The 17230-nt window shown below is 45.8% G+C and overlaps 2 protein-coding genes and 1 non-coding gene across 8 annotated transcripts in view; all 3 read right to left on the minus strand.

The window, feature by feature from the left end:
* Nucleotides 1-13: 13 nt before the first annotated feature.
* On the minus strand, nucleotides 14-4969 carry tcp1 (t-complex 1). Its single transcript, XM_035617515.1, has 12 exons — nucleotides 4812-4969; nucleotides 4231-4316; nucleotides 3966-4094; nucleotides 3510-3607; nucleotides 3290-3400; nucleotides 2902-3083; nucleotides 2394-2520; nucleotides 1850-2025; nucleotides 1630-1753; nucleotides 1202-1394; nucleotides 943-1106; nucleotides 14-448 (listed from the first exon to the last, which is right to left on the minus strand). The coding sequence occupies exons 1-12, from the start codon at nucleotides 4882-4884 to the stop codon at nucleotides 235-237; spliced, it is 1677 nt and encodes a 558-aa protein (XP_035473408.1). The 5' UTR covers nucleotides 4885-4969; the 3' UTR covers nucleotides 14-234.
* LOC118290726 lies at nucleotides 4432-4570 on the minus strand. Its single transcript, XR_004786487.2, has one exon. It is a non-coding gene; the product is annotated as a small nucleolar RNA SNORA29 (small nucleolar RNA).
* Nucleotides 4970-5952: 983 nt separating the features above from the next.
* The window catches only part of LOC118290135 (pleckstrin homology domain-containing family G member 1), a 58614-nt gene continuing 47336 nt past the window's right edge, over nucleotides 5953-17230 (minus strand). For 5 of the 6 annotated variants that reach the window (XM_035617544.2, XM_035617549.2, XM_035617546.2 and 2 more), the window contains exons 6-17: nucleotides 15177-15327; nucleotides 14607-14738; nucleotides 13581-13763; nucleotides 13384-13479; nucleotides 12900-12986; nucleotides 12460-12493; nucleotides 12248-12340; nucleotides 12098-12159; nucleotides 11810-12001; nucleotides 11564-11683; nucleotides 9624-11469; nucleotides 5953-9036 (exon numbers count right to left, since the gene is read on the minus strand). In XM_035617544.2, the coding sequence (XP_035473437.2) occupies nucleotides 8024-9036; nucleotides 9624-11469; nucleotides 11564-11683; nucleotides 11810-12001; nucleotides 12098-12159; nucleotides 12248-12340; nucleotides 12460-12493; nucleotides 12900-12986; nucleotides 13384-13479; nucleotides 13581-13763; nucleotides 14607-14738; nucleotides 15177-15327 (4009 nt within the window). In that variant the 3' untranslated portion in view covers nucleotides 5953-8023. Of the gene's footprint in view, nucleotides 9037-9623; nucleotides 11470-11563; nucleotides 11684-11809; nucleotides 12002-12097; nucleotides 12160-12247; nucleotides 12341-12459; nucleotides 12494-12899; nucleotides 12987-13383; nucleotides 13480-13580; nucleotides 13764-14606; nucleotides 14739-15176; nucleotides 15328-15714; nucleotides 15852-17230 lie in introns of those variants that run through there. The other variant, XM_035617552.2, reaches the window with a different exon arrangement.

Raw genomic sequence — 17230 nt, forward strand, 5'->3', positions numbered from 1 at the left:
GACAATGAGCCAATTTGAATTAACAAATCAGTGGCCATTTACAACCATTGAAGCTTTTATTAAGTGTCCGGAAAAAAAAATCACTTACAGTTCCTCTGGGAACAAGAGCCCTAAAGGAGCGGGAGAACAGTTAACAGGCAAAGTGCACGGCCTACACTAGAGCAACAGCCATGAAGAGCGAGCTCATATGTATAAATACAGACATTGAACCGATCAGGAACGACCACGGGCCCTTCAGTCCTCCAGAGATCCCGACGCCACAGCATCCCTGTACGACTGCCCGCCCTCCTTTGGCTCGGGGAACAGTTTGATGAGGTCGTCGATACGGAGGATGGTGATGGCGGCCTCGGTTGCGAACTTGAGACTCTTGGTCTTGACCATGGTGGGCTCGTACACGCCAGCCTGACGGTTGTCTCTAGGCTTGCCGTTCACCAGGTCCAGACCGATCCTGTAAGGACACACAGGGTGTCACATTTATTTACACTGTCTTCAAGTGTCACAAAGGAGACAGGAAAGAGGCTGATGTCAGGACTTAATAAATACATTATTTTCTGACCGTGTTGGTCCAAAGATATTAAAATTTACTACCAGGACTTAAAGAGCAAATATTCACATTTAATAAGCTTTAACCAATTATTTTTGGCTTAAATGAATGACTTAATGATTTGATTTTCAAATTATTGTTGACTGAATAATTGTTTGATCTTTAGTTGACATGCAACAAGATTTTCATGATATTTAGTTTGGTCAGCTCTCACCTGAAGTCTAATACTCTCCATCTGCTACAAGCAAAACTTAAAAAACTGAGCAACAACTCGAGCATTCGAAATTCCAGTACAAACAGCTAAATCTACTATACCACTTCAGTAAACAGGGAAAAATTATACATTCGTAAACACACTTTATAGGACCAAGACTGGTGCAGAAAGACAAAACACTCACCACTTCAGATTCTTGCGTTCAGGATTAACTTGAGCCTCGTTATGGAAGGCGCGAAGCTTGGCCACCAGATCGGTGGAGTCCTGCGCTGCGTTCACAGCCAGTGTCTTGGGGATGACGAGGAGAGACCGAGCAAACTCGGCAATGGCCAACTGCTCCCGGGAACCCTGAAGAAACAACAAGTGATGAGAAAAAAATTTCAGCGAACACATCTTTGAAAAAAGGAATCTAGTTTTTGAACACAGCATATGCTGTAGCTCACCATGCTGGTAGCATAGTTCTCCAGGTAGATTGACAGAGCTGCCTCCACAGCGCCTCCTCCTGGTACGACAGACTTTGACTCCAGCACCCTCTTGACCACACACAGAGCGTCGTGCAGTGAACGCTCCATCTCGTCACACATGAAGTCGTTGGCCCCACGCAAAATGATGGAGGCGGATGTGCGTGCTTTGGTGCTGCGAGGATTAGGAAAAGTGATGAAAAAACAGAAGCAGCACAGTTAACACGAGTAAACAAAACACAACAGACTTTCCTTCAAACATATTGTTTTCACATCTGCTGCCAGGGCTACAGGTGAAGTGTAAACTGTCTGTTTTCCTGACATAATTAAACAATTCAGCACCGTTTTACATCCAGTGTTACACAAGCCAAAAGAGTTTGACAGTATGACGCAGTAGTCGCAGTTCTCACTTCTTGACAAGGATGAGCTCATCGTCACAGATACGTTCCTGCACAACCTCCTCAGCCTGGCCGAGCATAGTGGCCTCAAACGTCTCCTCTCCCTCCAGATTGGTCAGAGATGGACAGAGGGTGGCTGAGAATTACAAAAAATAATATCTCGTGTCAATGACTACTAATACACAAAACCCAAGTGTCATCACCCAAAACAAAGCTACAAAGCTCTTCTTACCTCCTGTTGCCTTGGCGATGCGTTTGAGGTCCTTTTTGAGAACCCTCCTCACTGCCATGGCTCCTACATCCACAAAGTACTTAAGACACATGTCATCAATGCCGCCCGTGGTCAGGATAACATTGGCACCTGCGGCCAAAATCTTCTGGATCCTTTCCTTGGTGATATCAGATTCCCTGAAGAAAGAAAACATAATTTCAGTCTCGCAAAACAGGTAGTACATAATATACACAGGATTCATTTTGCGACATTTGTTTGACTTTCAAAAGTCTACAAGACAAATCGATTCTGTGCTCAGTATTCTGTCCTTACTGATTAAATAGAGGTGCACATACAGAGACATTATAGAAGCATTGTCGAGGCCACTGGTGATCCAACAGCTCCGACAGAAGCTGCTGCCTTTACTAGTGGCTGCGTATGATTTCTCCCACGCGTATCACTGTGTAAACTATTGAGTCAGCATCACAGCAAATTTTAATGGGAACCGTTTCAAAGATCTAAGTGTATGTGAGAAAGCAAAATGGGAAAACAGCCCATTAATAACCTTTGTCTGATCTGGTCGAGCTTCTCTGGGTCGTTGATGAGGACTTGAATTCCCATCTTCATTTTGGTTTTCTGCAGGCTGAAGTCCAGGCAAGCGATCTTGGCGTTGACAACGCGCTTTACCATGGCTTTGGAGATAAAGAAAACAGTGTGTTCAATATGGGAAATAACCAAGCAGCAATTAAAATGAACGTTACCACAAAACTCAACAGAGTGTTGCAAGAATCATAAAAGGTACTGAAACATAAATGGCCACATCTCAGGTTAATATTCGACTGTCTGGCTAGAAAAGATATCCCACAGTATACAAACAACTGTGACTACGTTCCTTTCAAAACCAGTGTACTGTCTCCCACGCGTATCACTGCATACACCACCAGACAGGACGTAGCAGCAAATTTAAATGGGAGTTTAATCAGCTGCAATTATGTGTGCACCGTTACACAATGTGCCTGTGTAAAATCAAACTATTGACATTTTTTAAATTTAAGGCTTTGAAACAAACGCACCTTGTGAGCCAATGGTGCAGTTCAGCGCATATCCATTTACCAAGAAGCTTTCTTTCTGGCTGCGGCCGTGGGCTTTCAGCACATTGACAGAGTTGATGGGGTACTTGGCCACCCCCTTGCTGTCCACGAACTTCACAGCCATGGCAGCATCCACCACCATGTTCGCAAAGAAGTCGGAATCACTTGAGCCTCAGAAGTCAAGGTAGATGAGGGCAGCAGAGAAAAATTAACCAACATGTAAAAACTAAAAAAATCCTCCTGTGAGTACTAATAAACTAAAAATAGGGATTCCCCTCTTCATTTTGAATAAATAAATACAAAAGCCAGTTACTGAGGGTTAAATCCTGGTCAAGCATTTTGAAGCTGCCTCCTAGAGAAGAAAGGATACACGCCAATGATTTTAGAGGACATGGAGGTCTTGGCTGCATTGATTAGGCACTCTCTGCCCAGGTCATCTGTTCCAATAGTGAGGTTCTCATTAATGTAGCGCACTGCCTCCCTGGGAGATGAAAAAAACAAAAACAAGACCGCATGTCAGAAGACCTGGACGGACTTTGAGGTTCACAGAAAATCAACGGGAGACTGTAAAGGGTGAGTCTGCATCTTACTTGCAAGCCAGACGATATCCGCTGATGACAGAAGTGGGGTGAATCTTCTGCTTCACCAGCTCATCTGCACTCTTTAGCAACTCTGCGGCAATGATTACCTAAAAGAATGTTACGGCAAACTTCATGAGCAACAATTAGCAGTGGAAGCACTAAATTCTGAGTGTCATAATGACAATTGTACCATCGTTTCATTAGGGGTGGCAGAAGTGAGGCTGCACAAGCCCTTCAGACACTGACGGACAGTTCCTCTTTCCTGTTAGCATAGCCACACATCCGTGATAAGAGGCAGATGTACGGTACTAATACAGGAATTCATAGTCTTTTTGCTGCAAACAATTCAGCCAGAAATAACGAGTGAAATTTACAAAATCACAGTCATTTTCATTACTTAGGTCAAGTAGCAGTCTACTTCTTTTTTATTTTAGGCCAGCGCAGCAGCTGTGGCCCTTCACTCACCACAGACGTGGTCCCGTCTCCGACCTCCTTGTCCTGCAGCTCAGCCAGTTCACACAGGACCTTGGCAGCGGGGTGCTCCACCTCCAGCAGCTTCAGGATGGTTGCTCCGTCGTTGGTGATGGTCACGTCCTGCCCAAAGAAGAAAACGTCCACGCAACACATGAATTGCTGATCACCTCAAACTTTTAAGAGTTAAGATGAAGATGAGTGTCATGAAATCAGATCAGTTAGATAAAAACGAGTGTAGAAAATCCTAGTGACTGACCCCAATGTCGTCCACCAGCATCTTGTCGAGGCCAACGGGTCCCAGGGAGCTCTTGACGATGTTGGCGATGGAGGATGCGGCCATGACTGAGGAGAAAATGAGGATGCTGCAACTAAATAAACTTTTTTGTTTCTCTTCTTAAAACAGTCGCCACTTTCTGAAACAATATGTGACGTCACATATACAACATTCCTTCAAGCGTTTGAAATATGCTGTCATTTTATTTAGTGGGGCGCACAGTCAGCTAGCCACACCTTCAGACCATGACAGTGTTTATTCTACCCCGTTAGCATAGCCGTCCATTCATGGTGGTGCGAATGAAAGGGACTAAAACGGGGATTGACACGTTTGGAAATGAGTGCCGCTGGCGTTGAGAGCTCGACGGCTGTTCTCTACAGGACAGAAGCAGACACATCAGTTCAGAGGCAACGTCAATCTGCGTTAGCATTAGCATTAGCAATAGCCTCACGTGTGTAGCATGCAGCAAATGAATCGGGGGTTTTCTTTCGGGCGTTAAGACGCGCACAGAGACCGCGCTGCCAGTTTTCTAAAACGCCAAGCAGCGCCGTGCGATAACTCACCATTCTGAGTGCGAATTGATTCGCCAGTTGTCCTCTGGCCGAGCACGTTTAACGGACCCTCTAGGAGCGACATTTTGGACAACCACACCACCGAGAAGAAAGGAAGAGGCGCGGTGCATTGTGGGTGAACCGGTATTAACCAGAAGGTTCGAGAAGAAAGTTCGTCAAAAAAACACGGACCGTTGACTGCGGACACTTTTGATTATCTTAACAGAGGCCAGTGTTCAATTTGTGATGCTCTCGCATGGCAACCGGTTTCTTAATTTATTTAGAAAATAACATTTTTGCAACGTTGTTCATTTAAACTACATTTCCCACAATGCCACTACACGTCCGCGCCACCCTCTTCTTCGTTGTATGAGTGATTTGTGGTTTATGGTGGTCTGCTAGAGCGCCCCCTGCCGCATATTTGAAAAGTGACGATATTGATTTGTGAAAGTATACAGAGGATTACAACCCCCATTCTTAAGAGGCATTGTTCTTGATTTTATTTCTTGACAAATTTAATTGCATCAATTCTAACTTTTGAATAGCTTATTCTAATAAACAGGTGGAGCTAATAAATATCAGAAGGCATTATGTTGAAACCTCTTGGGCGTGTGATGTTTTCCATTTTACACAAGAATATAAACCAATATGCTCATCATGTGTTAATTACTATTATTTTCTATTATATATCATATTCTCTGTCTAATTGTTTCATTCCGTAAATTGTATTGTGTCCAATTGTTCTTATATTCTTTGTCCAATTGATCTATATAGTTCTGTTTTCTTTTATTTCATTCTTATTCAAACCTGTTCTCATTATGACTTTGGACTGCTGTAATACTCTCATGGTGATCATAAAGGATTATTGAACCTTATCTTAAACACAAAGGCATCTACAGGCCATACAATGAGTAAACTATCAATTATTTTTAATTAACAACTGAGCTTGTTTTCATCTAAAATGATAATCTGATAAAATATTTTTTATCATCACAAATCATTTATCATATTTTCAGGCTTCACTGTGCACATACTCCCTGTCTCAGTTCTTCCTGTGAATAGTTCGTACTGATGGATTTTCATCAGCTGCTGCTCTGTACTGTATTCAGTGTGAAGACATTTTCATTCAATGAAAACCAGAAAAACACAAAGATAAGTTTAACCTGAATTTATTACCTCCAATACATTTGTTTTGTTGAGCAATGACAACTAGGCAGTTAAAAAATACAGTACATTTAACTTAAACATTAAAGCATAACAAAGCATACCTATGGCATACAAGAATAACTTTCCTGAAATGTACATCTTTACAAAGTGTTTACAAATAAAACGTTCAAAAAAAAGACAGAAAAGTGCAAAAAAGAGTCAATGAAGACTGACAATCCCCACCAGTGAAACAGAGGATAAAAATGTTTAAAAAAAAAACATACTTCATATTCCTAACATGTGTTTGATGCAAATTTCCTGATATGAACAGTAAATAGGCCATGATATTGTGCTTTCAACTTCTCATGTTTTTCTTTCTTCTATTTTGTGATGTGGAACTTGAAATTAAGCAGTGCGTGATAGATAAGTTAAAAAATACCATTTCTGAAAATATTCACAGTATCTGATTAAAATTTTGTGAGTGCCCTTAAATGATGATAAACCCATTTTTTAATAAATATATTTTTACTTTCATTTACAACCTGTTTGTGCCTTGAAGTAATAGTGACAAAGGGCAATAACATAGGGATACTTTCAAAAATAAAATGTGACACATCTAGTGACCTTTCAAAAGAAAGGTCACTATTAAGGGGCTTAATAATGAGTGTGATTCAAGGGGAGAGAAAACAATCGTGTTGTATGAACGAGTTTGAAGTGACTTACAACTATCTAACTGAGAATTTATTTCTGTGAGAGTGGATGTAACATCAGTAGTGTGACAGTTGGGAGTGCCCCATAAAGTAAACACAGAGTTGACTATTCATTTGAGTTTGAATAAAAAATATCAGATACAGTACTGTAGTCTTTCTTTAACCAACTCTCCTCAATGCTCTCCTTCGTGGTCCCGCTTAAAAAAACAAAGGTCATACAAAGCATAATTTGAAAAGGAAAACATCAATCACTTGTTGAGATGCACATTTCACTCTACATGATGGATGCCCCCCCCCACGACGATCAACATGAAATATCTGATTTGCTCTCAGAGTCAGAATAAATGTGAAATCCTAGGGTTTCTTAGCGATCATCTAAAACATCAACATCTCTTGATCTTAAAGCACGATACCCTACTGATGACGAAGGTGGGTTGGTAGAGTGAAATAAGTTCAAATAGACTTATTGACCTAAGGCTAATTATACTTAACCTATAGGATCTTGTAATAGCAAGTTTTTTTTCTTTACAGTTGCAGCCTTTTTGTTGCTAGGAAGCTGTTAAAAGTGACGAACTAGCCTGAGTAGCAAATATGACGATTGCAAGAGTGAACTGCCGATTTGTGAAGCTGCTTGTTCAGAATAGTTTGATGGTGCAAGCAAAATGTACTGCTGCGATTCACCTCTCCTGTACTAGTGCTGAAAATGCAGTTAAAAACAAACATAAAAAGGAAATTAAAACAAAGCCCTCACAACCGATGAGGTAATCCTGACCCCGGGGAGTGAACATCTGCCCAAAGATCATCAGACTTTTGATGCTTTTAGATGTTGGGCACAGAAAAGAGCCAGTCTTTTACAAGTGGAAACATCCTGAACTACTGTATCTGTACAACAGTTTATTTGCTCAAGTCCTCGTGCAGAATTAGACTCCAGTTATCTCTACAGGAGATACTTTGAATTTTAAAAACCCATCCAGTCCAACTGGACAACTTTAATTTGCCTTGACCACTTTTCCCCACCAGGTCACTACTCTTTGAAACATACACGAGACCTGGAAGTACTACGGCAGCTCACAAGCATGCTTTGATGTGGCATTAATTGAAACCTATTATGTGTTTATCTTTGAAGCCCTGTAACAGAAAGTAAAGTTATTCACAGAGGTTGTTACGAATATGGAAGAAATCGACGAGATTGTTTCTGATCTACGTTGAGACATTTGTTATGTTTATTAAAGTGTAATTTTTCGTCTTTGCTTGTGTACTATGATGTTGGGGGATGTAGGGCGTTCAATGCAGAGCAGCAGTGGCCTCTTTTGTTTCTATATGCTGTACGTGTAATATATAGATTTGGCTTTTAGTTGCTGCGCAGCTTCAGGCGAAGCTGCTGGAGCTCAGACACTGAAACTTGTCCCTCAGAGACTGGACGATGTTGGGTTGGCTCTGCTGCGGCTCGCTCCACAGGTATTTCTCCAATTGCTCACGGTCCAGAGACCTCAGCGGGTCGCACGAGCGCACCGGGGTGCACGGCAGACTCTGCGTCTGCTGCACAGTACCCCGATTCTGATTGGAAGGAACGGCCGCGCTGCCGTTTCCCTGCGCCAGCCCGTCGTGCTCCTGTTCGCTCTCGTCCTCTGAGCGGATCTCTACATAGTCATCGTCATCTTCCTCATTGTCCTTGAAGTTGGCCAGGTAGTTCTGGGTGGCGGTGAGTATGCTCAGCGCAGACGCCCGATTCAAGACGACCACCTGCTGGCCGTCGTGTAAGGTGAGATCTGACTGGCCCTGGGTAAACCGCTCTGGGAGGCTACTCTGCCGGCCAGCCCGGCCCAGACTAGGGCCCCGGAGTCCGCCTGTGGATCGATCCACAGTGGGTCTGTCGCATTTGAGTTCAGACTGGCTGTTCTCCCGCTGCTGGCTTCCCAGAGAGCTGACCGACTGACACGGATCGGATGGGGAAGGCTCCGGGGAAGTCGAAGACGCGGCGTTAAAGGACGGATGTCTCTTAATGGAACTGTACACGTGCTCCTCTTTCTCGCTTGGCGCCGACATGCACGAACTCCACCTTTGTGAAGGCGGGGTGGTGGGAGTGGTAGGGAAAGTCTGGAGAGAGGGGATGGAGCGGGCGGAGGTTAGTCTTCGCTGCGGGGTGGAAGACGCCCGAGCGTCCCCCACCTCGCTGACTGACGAGACGAAGCTGGCCAGCTCTCCGTTGCTGTACGTGGCGTGGAGCCATTCTGCCTCCAGGGAGGTCTCAGGCATGGACGGGGAGGACGGCAGCCCCGGATGGCTGTGGTGTGGGGTAGAAGAGGGCTGACCAGCAGGGCTAGGAGGATCTTTAAACATCACCTGGTCATAGAGCTGGGAGTACTCTGCTATTCTTGCACCTGAAGAAAGAACACAGAGAATGTTAAAAGGCAATGTTCTCTTTAGTCTTTATTCTTAAATCTGCAATATCTTTTTTTTTTTTTGCCAAATGAGGGCAGCAGAAACAAGCTGTGAACACAACACTGAATAATTATCACCTGAGCATAAGGTTGACAATTTGCAAATCCAGCAGATCTAAAGCAACAATAGCATTCACTAGTTGTGTTTTATCTCTACACCAAATCCTACAGCTACAAACAGAAGGGGACATCGCACAGTCCTGTCTAGGGATGCAACCATCTAATCCGCTAGATTGGCACAGCTACTAAACTTATTATCAGACATGACCAATTCAGGTTGAAAATAGTTTCTTTATCAATGTAATGAAAAACAAAATTATGATGTCTCAAAAGAAAAATTTGAAATAAGGTTGGTGACAGAACACATGAAAACTCAAAAACTACAGAGCACTTCTATTAGATCGCTGTTCAGTATTGAAAGATGCTCTATGTTTGGGTATTGGAAATAGTGAAGATGGTCAGATAGATACATCTACACAGATGAGACAAGTAATACCAGAGTTAGAAACTTGATGGTTTAAATGTACCTATGGCTGCACCTCCTTGTTTCTTCTCCTCTAAGATGGCTGCCAGGTCTCTCTGCTTCTTCTCGGCTCTTGCCCGACTACACGAGTCCCCGGGGTCCATGCTCCGCATGCGCAGCAGCTGGTTGGCCTTCTTGATCTTCTGGCTGTACTGCCGCGCCATCAGGAACACCCTGTTCTTGGACTTCTCCATCAGCTCCAGCTCGGACTCGCCCAGCAGGAGAGAGGAGGAGGCCAGGGGGGAGTCCAGACCTGCCAGCTCCCCTGGAAACAAACTGTGGAGGTCCTTGACGGAATTCTCCCTCTGAGGAGCGTTCCGCGGAGGAAGCTCCACCAGGTCGTCGTCCTCCAGGCGGAAGCTGCCGCTGCTGAGGCGAGCCAGCCTGTTACGGATGTTCTTCACTGTGCCTGGGAGGGGCTCGGGGGTCGCAGGAATCAGGGGTGAAGGGGGAGCAGGGCCGTGGTGGTCTTCTTCCGCGGCGCCTTCACTTTGAAGATCGGGGAGGTTGATGACTGGAATGGTGAATGATGGCGTGGACGAGATGGGTGGGGGTTTCGGCTGGTGTGCCGGCGGGCTCTTGGCTGGAGGGCTGGCTACTTGGGTGCTAATTACAGGGGGGCTCTTTTCGGGGCTGTTTTTGACTGATGGGGTCTTTTTAGGAGACTCACTGGCGCTAACAGGGAAGGCAGCAGGAAGCCGATCAGCTTTCTTTTCGTTGACCTTAATGTAGTTTTCTAAGTCGTTCCAGATCTCGTCGACCTGCTCCGACATTTTGTCCCCTCTCTGTGATCGCTGCGAGAACGTCTCAGAAGCAGACGAGGACGAATAATCTGGCTCGGAGGAACGTGGGACAGGACGGGAGGTGTCTGGTCCTTCGTCCTCTCCAAAGTGGAGGCTCTCCTCGGATACAAACCCGCCAAGACTTTCCGTCAGGTCTTGTTCAGAGGCCAGCACACTGTCCCTCTCCTGTTGGAGTTCATTTCCTTCACTCATTCCTCTAAGCTCTGATGATGGTGGTTCCCTAAAACAGATGGTGTCATAGATGTTGTCCTCTACTATCTTGAGCTCACATGTCCCAAACTGCCTCCCCTCCTGTGTGGAGGACCGGTTGCTCTCAGAGGAACTGTCTGGTTGCTTCGTAGGCGCTGTGATCCCTGTAACCTCATCCGGTACCCTTGCGGCCTGGCCCTGGGAACCCTTTGCATCCGCGGATGTCTCTTTCCACGATTGGCTTTCCTCTGGGTCTCTCCTGATGAGGCCCATGCTCTTAAGGTCCTCATAGCTGATGTTGTCATAGACATTTTCAATATCATCTATCGTCAGCTGCTCAGCTGAGGACGATCCAGATATGTCGTTGCTGGACGATTCAGTGTGGATCACTTCCAGGTTGCTGTGACCGGCCTGGTCATCGTCTGGGCTCTGTCGAGCTTCCGTAGCCTTCTCCCCTGCACTGCTCGCCCTCCGCAGGACTCTGCCCCTGTTGGGTGGAGGGTCAACATGCACCGCGGGCACCTGTTCGACATGCCAGCTGCAGGGACGAGCTGTCTTGGGCGACGAGGGGGCCTCCGGCCTCGCCCGGGGCACCTCGGGTTCCTGTCCACTGGGCTCCGTGGGAACAAACATCTGGTAGATGTCCTCGTCCTCATCATCGGGCTGCACGGTCCTCTGACGCGTGGGGAACATGGCCCTGCGAGCCCGGTGGTCTGCCCAGATGTTCCTCACCGAGTTGTCACTCTCCGTGACTATTACAGAGGGAATAGGGGAGTCGGGAGGCTCCTCTGTCACGCGAGGTGTCCTAAGGAGTGGCGGGTGGTGACTGCCTTCCCTCACCAGTGACTCTCTCGCTCTCTGAAGGGGGAGACAGACGAAATTTGTTGTTTCATGAGTGGTTGAGGGAGTCCAAAAATCATCAGAAATAGATTCTTTTATTTGTGATTAATACCTGTACGTCTGAAGGGCTCATATTGAAGGCTTTCCACTGTTCTATACTATCAACAGACGCCTGAGGGTTCAGCCTCTTCCTGCTGCTTTTGCCAGGGACGCGCAGCCTCTTCCCACCTCCCTGAATGCAAAGTTTCAGCATTTAACAACATGTTTGAAGGACGAGGGGTTGATGGCCTGAAGCTGAAGTTAACAAGTTAACGTGCTAATGTAATGAACGTCACTCGTCGGGAGGCTCAAGACTCACCAGTCCACTGTCGTCCTCGTCGTCGGCATCCTGCTGATGCGGCTCCTCTCCTTCCTCTCTGTCACTGTGGTCATAGTGGTCGCCAGGGTCCAGGGATTCTTGCGATTGGTTGATGAGGCTGCGGCTGCGACCGATCGTGCCCAGAGCCAGCTGGGACATTGGAGAGAGCAGGGTGGCACCCAGACTTGTTCTCTGCAGAAGAGGACAGTTTCAAGAGTTTGGGTTAAAATAATTTCTGCGAGTGTGAACTCGCGCTTAGAATGCTCATCGTCTCTGGTCACCGCGCACCTTTTCACCGTCGGCGTTTGCCGCATTCTGCTTGGCGTTCTTCAGTAATTTGGATAGAGGTTCTGAGGACACAAACAAATACATTTACAATGAGCTCTTACAGTTCAGCTATTGCAAAGGGTTTAGTCTCTTAAATTCATCATTTCCCACCTTTCCTGCGTCCCCTCCGAGGAGTTGGGCCCTCCTTGGTTTGAGGGGAATCCTTCTTGTCACCACCAGGGCTGTAATGAAACCCAGGATGATCTGCAGAAATGACAGACAAGGTGTCACACAACAATTAGATGATGGTGAAGTATATTAATATATTTTATTATAAATATATATATTTTAATACACGGTGATATTAGTAAATTGGCACTTACGCATTGCGTCCATTTCCAAGATGGCTTGCTTGGCCTAAAATTGATAAAGAAAAATGAGGTCGAGTTCAACAGGTCAGACTGTGGGTGAACATTAGGTTTGCCACTAGGTGGCGCCACAATACATATTAAAAAGTATCACTCAACAAGACACTAAACAAGCAGCCCCTTCAGTGAACTTTCTCAGTGACCTTCACAAGTGGAGAGAGACCCTCAGTTTCCACTTACACTTGTCCAGGGGCAGATGATGAGAAAGATAAGAAAGAAGAAATCGGAGCACATGACAGGAAAGTTAGGAAAAAAGCAGGGGTTAGAAAAGATGGAGAAAGTGGAGAAGAGAAGTAGGCGAGTAGGGAGTGACGTTTTCCACACATCCCACTCAGAGTCTGTTTACGCCATCAGTGAACTGAGGGGGAGCTTATCAGGAGACGAGGAGCTCTTACCTTCGCAGGGATTTTGGCAGGGTGGTTTTCAAGGATGAGTCTCTTGAGGTGTAAGATCCACATGCGCTTGTCTTGTTGTGATTTGGCCTGGGGGCAGAGCGTCGAACATCACAGGGAAGATAATATCAGACATGCACGTTCAAAGGCAGGTGAGAGGGTCGGGATAAGCCCTCGAAATTTTGGATCTTAGGCTTTCTTACATCACGCACATTATTCCTTTTCTTTTTCAGTGCTTGCCCACAGTGGTTGGGTAACAACAATGGCCACCATTGGCATCTAAACACTCGACATGTCTGGGCGACTCAGCGAGGTGAGCCTGGACTCCCGACAGAATAATGAAACACCTGTAAATTATCGCCACACTTTCCTGACTGCACTCTCGCACAATGCTGCTGGTGGCTACAGTTTCTTAAACACGCAACGAGATTCACAAAGAGTTTGACTTTTGCGATGATGTGTGCTTTCCTATGCGGTGTTGCCATACCTGCACTGTGTGCTGCAGTTTGGGATTCTTGTAGTGGAACACGCTGAAGCTCAGCGGTTCTTTCGGAATAACTTCCACCAGCATCAGGTTACAGCACTGCAACAGACAAGTAGGACATGGTGTTCGAAATATTGTAACCGAGTTTGTGTGTTTAGCATCGCTCTGGGACGGGTGGTGCTTCGAGAAACGCGACTGACCAGGATGTGGGCCTTGTACGTGTAGGTTTCTTCTCGTTTCTTGGTGATCAGCAGAAGCTTGTCAAACAGGAAGAGAGTTCTCTCGTTCTTGGCTCGCTGCAGACGAAACGTTCCCTCAAGAACCAACTCTCCGTAGCCAATCAGATCAGGGCCTTTCCAGTTGGTCAGCTGGCTCTGGATTTCCTGGTGCGAGCACAGAAAATGAAAATAATTTTCATTAAACATAAACAGGAAAAGCTTTTGCACAATAGCAGCGAAACATTTGGAGATTTTAAAAACATTTTGTGGCAGAAAAATAAATATTTGGAAAAACTGAGCTGAAGTAGAACTAGTGTAGCAAAAATCTGAAATTACATATGGAAAAAGATTCAGAAAATGTGTGTAAAAGAGTGAAGGACGTAACAACCGTGTTTACGTGTTTTTTTTATATATATATATAATTATAAATAAATCACAAAAAGCTCTTATAATATTTTTTTGGGGGGTGTTGTGCTACTGGTTGGAGGGAGAAACAGACTAAAGAGAGTTAAAAAAAAAAAGGTTAAGGATAAAGAAAAAAAAAGGAAAGGTCCAATGATAAGTAGACAACATAAAAATAAGGAAAAACTGAGAACCAACATCTATAATTTCCATCAGACCGGGTGTAGTAAATGCTTTCACACACATTCCTGCATTCATCTGACCATTCCGGCTCCCAGCTGATAAAAGAAACAAGCTTCCCTTTTATGTGTCCCCCCCCCCCCCTTATGCAAGGCCATCATTAGCCCAGTGGAAAACGCAGTGACTTGCGTAAGACGTGGGGAGGATCAGAGCCTTGGCCGATTCAGACCGAGAGTTCACAGAACTGTTCCGCACAACAATAAAAGAATCGGCTCCTGGGAAAGGGCTTCAAAACTGCCGCGTCTGTTTAAGCCATAGGGATAATGGGAGACACGGCAAGCGTGCTGGATACATCATCACATGATCAAACGGATCAGGATGCTGGCGAGCGTTTTTTTTTATTTTGCGTGTGCGCGCTCGTCGTACCTGCAACCGAACAGCGTGCTCGTGTTTCCTCTTCATGTCGTTGATGTGCCAGGCCACTCTCTGCATGGTGTCTATTGCTTCCTGCACAACCTCATAGGTCTCCGTGTCCTTCTCCATGTGGTTGGCAATCTCCTGCACAGACAACACACACACACACACACACACACACACACACACACCACTGGGAGTTAGCACATATGCCCATACGCTCACGCACGTCACACGAGCATGTTCATAACGACACAAGCAAATTGGTGCAGACTTGCATCCACCCGCGTGTTTCTTTTCTGCACATAAAAACAAGCGTGCATGTTCACTAATGCAAGCGCACGTACACAGGGACATACATACTGAGCACCATATGTCTAAACATTTGGCCGCTCCGGTGGAGACGAGTTGGAGAGTTACAAACCCATTTGCATCGGTGTTCATAAAAAACATTAGTGTCCTGTCTGTGCACCTACAAGTGGGGGCCTGCGCTCGCATTTCTGCGGGTAAAGAGTAACCGTTTGTTTGTTAAGTGTGTGTTGTTTGGAGAAAGAGAGCGAGAGAGACGGCAGACAGACGTACGTGCAGCAGTAGGTGGTACTTGAGGATCCTCTGCACTGGCTTGAGCAGATAGGAGCCCAAGGGCAAGGAGTGCCGCAGAGATTCCTGGCGCTCGCGGAAAAACTTGGCCAACGCCTTGTTCCTCATGCACTCGGTTAGCACGGCCACCGACCTGTGGAGGCAGAACACAGCGAACGACACGTCAGGGATGTGTAGCGTGCTTGTCATTCGACAGCAACGACAAATGAGACTGTCAATGTGTGTCCCGACAGACAATAATAGGAAAAAGTACATTTTCACGATGGTTGGACAAAAATCACTATTAATCATAAATATACAATATTAAACTGTAGGAGTTAGCATAATAGAGATCATACACACGCAGCCGCCAGTATATTGGGTACACGCAGCTATAGAAGACAAAACCCCTACGAACTACTCTTAATTCTACAGTTTTCTACTGCAGTTAAATTGGAATTTCTAATTTGGACAACACAAGTATTATTTTTTTTAACTTAACTGATACATACATAAATAACAATGTTGAGTCATTAATCACCAAGTTCTGTTGTAGCCTCAGATGTCAATCTCTCTAATTGCATGACTGATGCTTCATACTTTATCATTTTCTTCGACAGCATCGGTTAGTATCTGGTACTAAAACTGCAGCGCTTCACTAGAGCCAGTTTTGACCTACTGGGGGAAGAAAGAGCCTTTTCACTGACAAACGGAGGCTGTATGCGTGTGTGTGTGTGTGTGTGTGTGTGTGTGTGTGTGTGTGTGTGTGTGTGTGTGTGTGTGTATGTGTGTGTGTCTGCGCTCATGCATGTGTGTGCACACGCAGAGTGGAAAAAGACGGGGGGGAAAGACTGTCGCGAGTTGCCCCAAAACTTTCTCTTCTTCTGTGTCTTTGTGTGCGCGCGCATGCATGTGCATGTCTGCATGTCTAAATTCCAGTGCAGCTCCACACAGGCCTCGCATTGTTGTGGAGGAAACCTGACCTTAGAGCTCAGCGTGAACGTGATACATCTGCAGGCTCTGCGAGTGTTGGTGTGTAAAGTGTCTCCGAAGATTGTGTGTGTGTGTGTGTGTGTGTGTGTGTGTGTGTGTGTGTGTGTGTCTGTCTGTCGTGTGTGACCTTGGTTGGGGTCACCAGCTGTGGTGTGGGAGAAGGTCTATGTCAAACAGCTGACAATAGTCTCTTTACACACGCATGCGCGCGCACACACACACACACACACACACACGAAATCAGCATTCATCATCAGTCCCCGTTAGCTTGTAAACCGTTTCTTCCCCACGTGCTGTTCTTCATCACTATTCTTATCTGATGCACCGTTGAAGAAAAATGGTAGCCAGAGGAGAGGGTGTGTTTGTTTGGTAGGTGCAGTGTATCTTGGCATGAAGAATAGCCTCACGTTTCAGCCCATTTAATCACACACAATGACATGACACAATGACTGACACACACAAAAAAAACATTATTATTCCTCCCAAGCCATCCACGCAGGTGTCCCATAGGACCACACTGGCACAAAAAAGCAGAATAAAACATTTACAGCTTTAGGTATGATAAGGTGACATCCATAACACCCATCTGTCAGTGTGTGTGAGCCGTAACTCTGTCAATAGGCCGCAGATAAAGGGATGGAAGAAGAAAAAAAACGTTGGAGCATGAAGGAGGCAGGGAGGTGGAGAGAGAGCCTGAGGCACAACAGCCAGCAGACACTTTGACTCCTGCCGAGCTGGCTTCTATGGAGCGCGTCAGTCTGTCAGCGAAGGGGAAGAAAGGTAAGGCATTGATCCACGCGCACAATGGAGCCATGTGAGACGCTGGGAAGACGGTGTGCCGAGGCGAGATCGGGACGGAACAATGACGACGAGAAGATGGGTTTTTGAACAAGGAGAGTGAACAAACACCGTCACACACACACACACACACACACACACACACACACACACACACACACACACACACACACACACACACACACACACACACACACACACACACACACACACACACACACACACACACACACACACACACACACACACACACACACACACACACA

This window comes from Scophthalmus maximus, chromosome 18 (genome assembly GCF_022379125.1).
Source record: "Scophthalmus maximus strain ysfricsl-2021 chromosome 18, ASM2237912v1, whole genome shotgun sequence".
In the NCBI taxonomy this organism is placed as follows: Eukaryota; Metazoa; Chordata; class Actinopteri; order Pleuronectiformes; family Scophthalmidae; genus Scophthalmus; species Scophthalmus maximus.

Excerpts from the sequence above, each read along its gene's own strand:
- tcp1 (XM_035617515.1), bottom strand. The coding sequence starts at position 4,884 with ATGTCGCTCCTAGAGGGTCCGTTAAACGTGCTCGGCCAGAGGACAACT. Across the intron at positions 4,317-4,811 it reads ATCAATTCGCACTCAGAATG|TCATGGCCGCATCCTCCATC; the intron begins GTGAGTTATCGC and ends TTTTCTCCTCAG. Across the intron at positions 2,026-2,393 it reads CTCGACCAGATCAGACAAAG|GGAATCTGATATCACCAAGG; the intron begins GTTATTAATGGG and ends TTCTTTCTTCAG.